General features: G+C 31.8%; 1 protein-coding gene across 1 annotated transcript; it reads left to right on the top strand.

Moving 5' to 3' along the window:
* Positions 1 to 491: 491 nt before the first annotated feature.
* LOC114280911 (protein WALLS ARE THIN 1) lies at positions 492 to 5212 on the top strand. The gene is made up of 6 exons (XM_028223317.2): positions 492 to 1174; positions 1300 to 1362; positions 1916 to 2032; positions 2515 to 2920; positions 3661 to 3812; positions 4815 to 5212. The coding sequence occupies exons 1-6, from the start codon at positions 945 to 947 to the stop codon at positions 5002 to 5004; spliced, it is 1158 nt and encodes a 385-aa protein (XP_028079118.1). The 5' UTR covers positions 492 to 944; the 3' UTR covers positions 5005 to 5212.
* The last annotated feature ends 3071 nt before the right edge of the window (positions 5213 to 8283 follow it).

The raw sequence follows: 8283 nt of genomic DNA, 5'->3' as shown, positions 1-8283 counted from the left end.
TGCTCACACTCCGGAAATACTGAATAATCATCTCCAATTTTATGTTAGGTTATAAAAAATAACAATGGGTGAGAGACATTTGCTCCTGAACTACCAAATAATTTTTCTGAATTTATATAGTATCATAAGTTAATAAAAAAATTAAATAAATAAGCTTACTGTTTTTTGTACAGAAAATAAATAAGCTTTATACCTACTATTTACACTTTGTATTTGTCAAAAAAAACAAAAAATACGTAGGTGGCGGGGATTGGAGAGACACGTGGAGTGCCAACCTCCCCTGTGCGCGCTATCGATAGTTGCTCGGCAGCAAGCGATGAGTTATTGGTTGGTTTATCAGCAGTGTCACGTAACGCTTTTCATATATTATTATTGATAAAAAAAAAATAAAAAAAATTATAATTTTATATTAAATAATTAAAAAATATCAAAAAAATAATAATTTATAATTGATCGAAGATATAACCACGTCTACCTGTAAATCAACCAATATTTATTTTTAAGTCAGCTCTCTCTCCCTCCTCAATTACAATCATCATTAATGGCATGGCACGGCATGCATCCTGCCAAAATAGAACCCGTTAACATAATACATACACATCTTTCTCTTTCTATCTCTCCTTTTCTTCTTCAGTAGTGCGATGGGGGTTGTCTTGTCAGCTAATTAAGACTAAGAGGGTGTGTTGTAAGAGATCACAAGAATGTGGGAGACAACCCAAAAACACTTGATTGAAGAAATCCCGTATACCATCTCTTACTCACTTGAGTATACGTCTTTTTGGGCCTTCTTGTGGGACTACCCCCTTCACTCTCCCCCGCCTATATATATATCTCCCTCCTCTTCCCTTGCCTCTCCACAAATATTCACTCACTCACTCCCTCCCTTCTTTCTCTTTCATTTCTTTCAAACTGATCATATAGCTTAGTGTCTCTCTGTTTCTTCAATGGCGGACACTACTAACTCAGCCTCTACTACTATTAAAATAATGGGTTGTTCGATCCCCGAAAGGCTCCAACTGCACATGTCCATGTTGGCCTTGCAGTTTGGGTATGCCGGTTTCCATGTAGTCTCCAGAGCTGCCCTTAACATGGGCATCAGCAAGATTGTCTATCCCGTCTACCGCAACGTTCTCGCTCTTCTTCTCCTCTTGCCTTTTGCTTATTTTCTTGAAAAGTGCGTTTTTAATCCAACCCATTAATCAAATTAAATTAATTCTCTAGTCCATTATGATTTCTTATTCAAATTAACAAGTATTAATAACAATATGCTCTTTTTGTTCTTTCTTTTGAATATATCAGGAAGGAGAGACCACCACTCACTCTTTCTTTACTTGTCCAGTTTTTCCTCCTTGCAGTTATTGGGTATGATCAATGAATTTCTCATGTACATATACTTAGCTATATATATATATATATATATATTATCAGTGATTCTCTGTTCACCAAATTCACCGTCTCGTGTCCCAATTGTTCTTCTAACTGTGTCATGCAACCAAATATTTGAAATCCTTGGTGTACGATCATGATCATAACAGAAAATCCTATTAAATATATGTTCTTATGTGGATATATATATGTAATTCATCTCATGTCAATTGAATTGTTATAATAATTCTAATTGCATTAATTTTATTCTTAATTCTTTTTAATTTTATGTTAATTTAGTCAAATTTATAACAATTTTTAAACATTAAGTTGAGGAATATTCATTCTCTTCAAAGTAATTCCACATGAAATGATGAATTCTCTTTTGAATAGATCATTTTACTTTTGATTTTCAGTTTAATTTCTCAATAAATATGATAAATTGGATTAAATGGACATAAAATAAAAATTGAAATACAAAATTTGTAAGGTTTTGAACATATATGAACTAAGTTGGTTTTTTGTTCGTTGTATTTCTTTTGTGGGACAGAATAACTGCGAACCAAGGATTCTACTTGCTGGGATTAGACAACACATCACCCACCTTTGCTTCTGCCATACAGAACTCTGTTCCGGCCATCACTTTTCTCATGGCAGCTTTACTCCGGCAAGCCCAGATTCTCCTTGCATTAATATACTAAAACGCATATACCTTTTGTTGAATTTCTAATAGATATACTAGTAGAATATTTGTACGGAATTTTTATACAGAATGATATTTCTAATTGTGATTTCATCCTTCCAAAACAAAAGGTTCATCACTTGGACTTTTAATTTTAAATATGTTACTATCACATCATTTTAACCAAGAATTTTATAAGAAAATTCATAGGTTTGTAATTTAAAAAATGTCTTTGTCACATTATCTTGAATAAGAATTTTGTATAAAAATTCAGTTTCCATATTATTTTCTTTTTTGAGTAGTGATCTACAACAGAATTTTTGTACATAATTTCTATACAGAAGGACATATTCCATTATTTCAAAACAAGAAACTCATCAATGGAGCTTATAATTTTTAAAACGCCATTCTGATCGAAAATTTTGTATTTATTTATTATTTTTTTTAATAATGTATTAAACCTTCAGGATAGAGCAAGTACGATTAAACCGAAAGGACGGTGTGGCGAAGGTGGTGGGAACGGTGTTGTGCGTGGCCGGAGCTTCAGTGATCACACTGTACCAGGGTCCGACCATATACAGTCCAAGTCCGCCACTGCAAAGGGCTTTGCCGGCGATGCTTGTGCTTGGAGACGCTAGGGGAAAGAATTGGACACTGGGTTGCCTCTTCTTGATCGGCCATTGCTTGTCGTGGTCCGGCTGGCTCGTGTTGCAGGCTCCGGTTGTGAAGAAGTACCCAGCTCGGCTTTCGGTCACGTCTTACCAGTGTTTCTTTGGGGTGATACAGTTTCTGGTTATAGCTGCGTTCATAGAGAGAGACCCACAAGCTTGGCTTGTTCACTCTGCTGGAGAGTTGTTCAGCGTCGCCTATGCGGTGAGTGACTTACTCTGCTAAATTTTTATTTTGACAAAAACATTTTACGTCAAAATAAACGCAGTCTTAAAAAGGAAAAAAACTAACAAGTTAAAAAAAAAAAAAAATTATTGAAAACAAACATATCTAATTTTCTTGAAAAAGCCATCAAAAACTTTCTTTTTTTTTGGTGCTTGTAAAGATTTTCATTTGTTTTTTTCTGTTCCAATACCAATTCCATGCCCAAAAAAAATCTAATAGTATAATAACACCCTATTTTAAAAATAAAATTATATTAATTGAATAGATCCTATCATATTATTAATACAATGGTGACACATATAAATATATTGTGATGGTACGTAGCATTTCAATTGGGGGACTATTTTAAAGTTATGCAATGCATGTGAAATAAAAGGGTAACTTTGACCCAAATGGACAATTCAAGTTTGAAAGGACTAGAGGAGGAGACTGGCAAGTGGGGCAGGAAGAACATACTCACCCAAGTTCATGTATAATGGGGAGGATGATGAGTCAATTTCTTTGATTTATGTCTGCTTTCTTTTGTTATTGGTTTATGATAGTACATAATATATATATATATATATATATAGAGAGAGAGATTGATATTGATATGTAAGTGTAGTTAGTTAGGAGAAGTGGGTCTGAAAATGATAGGAGACAGAGAGAGAAAGAGGGGTTGATAATATAGATAATAGCTAATTAATTTTGGAAGTACATGTGCTGTTGGGGAAATGTAGGGAATAGTGGCATCAGGGATAGCATTCGCTGTACAGATATGGTGTATTGACAGAGGTGGCCCGGTGTTCGTGGCGGTGTATCAACCTGTTCAGACTTTGGTCGTCGCTATCATGGCCTCCCTTGCTCTTGGCGAAGAGTTCTACTTGGGAGGGTACTCTCTCTCTCTCTTTCTTGTATTTCAATTAGAAAAATTACAGTGGAATTTTTTTAAAATAATTGTAAATTAATGAAAAAATTATTAATATTTATAAATTTGATTACTAATTTATAAATTTTTTTTTTAAAAAAATATCAGTGATTTGATATTTTATCTTTCAAATTCTCATTGCATATCATATAGTAGCATTTGATGTAATGATACACTACATAGTAATTTACTAGTCTTTCTTACCGGTTCACACTTATAAAAACCTATCCCATTTGTTTCAGTTTTTAAAATTATTATTTTTAATTTTTATTAAAAAACCAAAAATTAGTTAAGTAAGAAAAAAATCTCATCATTTTTATATGGTTCTCTTTTTGGGACAAAAATAAATTTTAAAATATTATTCTAATACTTTTGTTTATCAAATTAGTTTTTATTTTGAAAATTCTACCAAACATTGTAAGAGCATCTCCAATGCACTAGGCATATCATACTTGTTAGTTAAAATGCCTAGTGTGATTCACTTTTTTCAATTCCAACGCACTAGGCATATGATTAGGCATTTTGGCTCAATTCATATTCACTAGCTACATGTAGCTAGCCTTCAACGCTAGGCAAAATGTATTCAATCATTAGGATCATTTCCCTCCATCTTTGTTGTTGACGTGACATTCTATAAAATTAATAGTATTTGGATTAATAGCTAAAATAAAGAGCATGGTTGGAGTAAAAACATAAAACAGTTGATAGACAAAATAAAATATATACTTTATAGTAATATTTAGATAGATAAAATGCCTACTATCGTTGGAGATGCTCTAACAGTGTTAATGGACTCTTGTAGTATGCAAATAGAAGGTCCCAAAGATCACTGTTTTAGTAGAGTTTCAACGAGTGATAGGGTATTTCGTAATATAACAAAATCTATAGGATATTAATGTAAAATATAATATTTTGATGGAGTCTCACTGGAGACTTTTTAATTGTGTTGGCTGGTGCGATGTACAGGATCATTGGCGCGGTGTTGATCATAGCAGGGCTGTACTTTGTCCTGTGGGGTAAAAACGAAGAAAGAAAGTTTGCAATTCAAAAGGCACTGATTCAGTCCCCCGCGGACCACGGTAACAACCGTACCACAAGCCACATCAAGTCATCCATTGCTCAGCCGCTGCTTTCTCAGTCAACCGAAAACGTTTGACCAGCTCAACCTTAACTTTTAACCACAATGTTTGCTGGCAACAAGTTAAAAAACAAAACAAAAAAACCTATTACTATATTAAGAAAAGCTTGTTGTGTGTATGAAGTTTTTTTTTTTTCTTTTCTTTCTTTCAAGCTTTCTCTCACTAGGAATGGAGCTTAAAGAGGAGAGAGGGGGAGGGGGGATGAATGTGATGGATATTATCTTATGATGTGGGTTGTGGGTAATGGGATGATGTCCCATATGTACTTTTTTTTTAAAATTTTATATGTTAATTTTATGGTTTGATTCACAAGAAAAAAAATATGCACATTATCAAAGCTAATAATGTTTACGATCGTTCTGGCATGGAAATGAAAGGACCCAAGATTTTGTATAAATAAATATAATTAGGTAGTAGTATTAAATATATATTATATATATATATATATATATATTTTGCTAAAGATGGCAAATGTAAGCATGCCTCTTTCCTTATGCATCATTCCAACACTCAACCACAATGCTTTTATCTGCAACAAATCATCTAAATTTGGATTTGGTCTTGTCTAGTCATGATTTTGTTTGTAAAGTATGCAGCAAATTATTAAGTGGGACATTGTTAGAGCTCAAGAGGATCTTAAAACTGTGTTTAGTTAAGAAATTTGGAGAGAGATTTAGAAATGAAATTGGGAAAAAATATATGAAATTATGTGAAATATAATTATATTTTATTTACATTTCATATATATATATATTTTTTTTTTTCAAATCTCTGAACCAAATATAGCGTAAACACTTTAAAACATGACCATTCATAATTGGGAATTGAGATGGGGAATAGATGGAAAACGGATATGAGAAGTGTAATGAGTGTGTGAGATTAGGTTGGATGTAGTGTATAAATCTTGCTTGTTTGGTCACTAAGAAAACTCCTATATAAATGGTAAACCAAAGGTAAACATAAGGGTACATAACCCTCTTTTCATTGCTTCATCTCTATCTTCAATTTTGAATATCTAAAGATTTATCATATATATATATATATATATATATGTGTGTGTGTGTTAATTTAATTATCCAAAAGTCTTAAACCACCATCACACCAATACTACTCCGATAACTTTTTAAAACTTATATGGGTGATCAATGTCTATTTCATCAACAGAAAACTATGCCAATCATTTTTTGCGAAAGCACCTAAATTTTGCACCAATTGGTTAAGATAACAAGAACAAACAAACCAAAAAAGAATTGCAAAAATAGGCCCCTAGTCCTCATAAGGTGCTGTACAATAAAGCAGTCCACACTTGGTGCCAATGGGAAATCTTACAAATGCATAACACTAAACTAGCTTGGGTTGGGTCCCAAATCTGCAAGGGTTACACTTGGGTCAAGACATATATGCATAATAATGGCCGACCATATGTGATGAGATAGCTAACTAGCTAGCCATCTTCTCCATCACTTTGACGATTCTATTCGATCAATTCTACACTCCTGATTCAAACACATTTACTGTTTAATTACCTTATTTTGGAGTTTTCCTTTCACATTAATTATCAATTGTTTAAAAAAAATAAAATTATGAACAAAAAAAAGTCCGAGAGAATGAAAGCAACTTTGTTTCAATTCTTTCTTAGTGATGTGAGATCAATTTGCATGGTATTTGACCCAAAATATCACAATACAAGAATTTTAAATTACGATGATGCAAGAATTTATTAAAACAAAAAAAAAAAGAAGGATATAAATTTTAAAAAATTGCTTTGTTTCTTGTTCCATAATTTCCTCCCCCAAAGAAGCTGACTTCAGCAGTTTAAATTTGAAAGCTAAATTTTTTTAAAAATGAACAAATTTACTTTATATCTCATAGAAAAAGAAAAAAGAAAAACGAAAAAGTTCTCACAAGTCATCCAAGCACGAGTAAAAATTGAAAAGTAAAAGTTATGAGATATCTAAACACTATGAGGATAGAATTAACAGATCCCAAGATGGCATGATTAAAGAGCAACAATCATTTTGGATCATGATAACCACATTGATGTAATATTGCTCTTTGTATGTTCATCAATAAAGATTTATCTTTTGCCGATCAAAAAAAAGAGCAACAATCATTTTGGATCATGATAACCACATTTTAATGCTTTTTATTCTTTCAAAGGCATTTCTTTACAACATTTTTTTTTTTTTTTTTTGAAATGGAACCCACCACCACCACCACGCCACTGTGAAGTTTTCACATTTTTTAAACATTTCAATGACATATTGTACGTCTCTAGCTGATTTTTTTGAAAATTTTTTCGAACCTTGTTGTTTGATATCTAGTTAAAAAATATTATATATATATATATATATATATATTTTTTTTTTATAAAAGAAATTGACTTTAATGATTTTTATTTAAACGTGTCAATTTTTTTTTGCCCAGTTCATCTAGGAAGAAAAATGTAAAAAGTAAAATGTAAAAAAATAAAAAATAAAAAAATCTATAAAAAAATTACAAAAGACAAAAAATAAATTAAAAAAATTACTATTTATTTATTTTTTTGGTTCCTACTAAACTTTTTTTTTTTTTTTTTTTCCTTTTTTTAACTCTTTGGTTTGTTACAAGAGAGTTTGTTACATATGGCAACAGATAAAAATACTAGCTATAAATCTAACAAAATATAAAATACTAATAAGAACATAATTATCAAATCAACAATATTAGGAACTAGAATATATTTTTAAAAAAATATTCAGAAATGGTTGAAATGAATTTCAAAGGTAAGTTACAGTACACAAAATTAAATCTATACCATTCACTATCATCTTGGATAAATTTCTTGAGGTATAGTTTTTTTGGGACCATAGTTTTTCAATTATCAAATATATCTCGAATTTTTTTCATAAAATTTTAATGACAACACCCTACTTTGAAGTTCCCCTTTTCATCCCCACCACCTGTTGTTAGGGAAAATCGATGTGATTCCCCACAAGTAAATCAATCAATGGGAATAAAAACTAATGCGGAAAAATTAAATCAAAGGCAACACAAGAAGTTTTACGTGGTTCCCTCAATGTGAGGTACGTCCACGGGATCGAAATCCGATTCCACTATCAACCAAATAAGTTCCAAACGATTACAAACGAGACACTAATGGTCTCACAAACCACCCTTAGGTGAATTCCAAATAATCACAAATAAACAAAGAGGAAAGACCTCACCAAATAGATGAACCAAAATCTTCAGAACCAAAGTTGAAGAAGACCCAAAATAACGAACCAAATCAGAACCGAAGATGCCCCAAAAATTGA

This window comes from Camellia sinensis, chromosome 3 (genome assembly GCF_055761805.1).
Source record: "Camellia sinensis isolate YWXY chromosome 3, ASM5576180v1, whole genome shotgun sequence".
NCBI lineage: Eukaryota > Viridiplantae > Streptophyta > Magnoliopsida > Ericales > Theaceae > Camellia > Camellia sinensis.
The sequence above is the reverse complement of the archived record's forward strand: the minus strand, read 5'-3'. Positions and strand labels throughout refer to the sequence as shown.

Excerpts from the sequence above, each read along its gene's own strand:
- LOC114280911 (XM_028223317.2), top strand. The coding sequence starts at position 945 with ATGGCGGACACTACTAACTCAGCCTCTACTACTATTAAAATAATGGGT. Across the intron at positions 1,363-1,915 it reads TTCCTCCTTGCAGTTATTGG|AATAACTGCGAACCAAGGAT; the intron begins GTATGATCAATG and ends TTTGTGGGACAG. Across the intron at positions 2,033-2,514 it reads CTCATGGCAGCTTTACTCCG|GATAGAGCAAGTACGATTAA; the intron begins GCAAGCCCAGAT and ends TTAAACCTTCAG.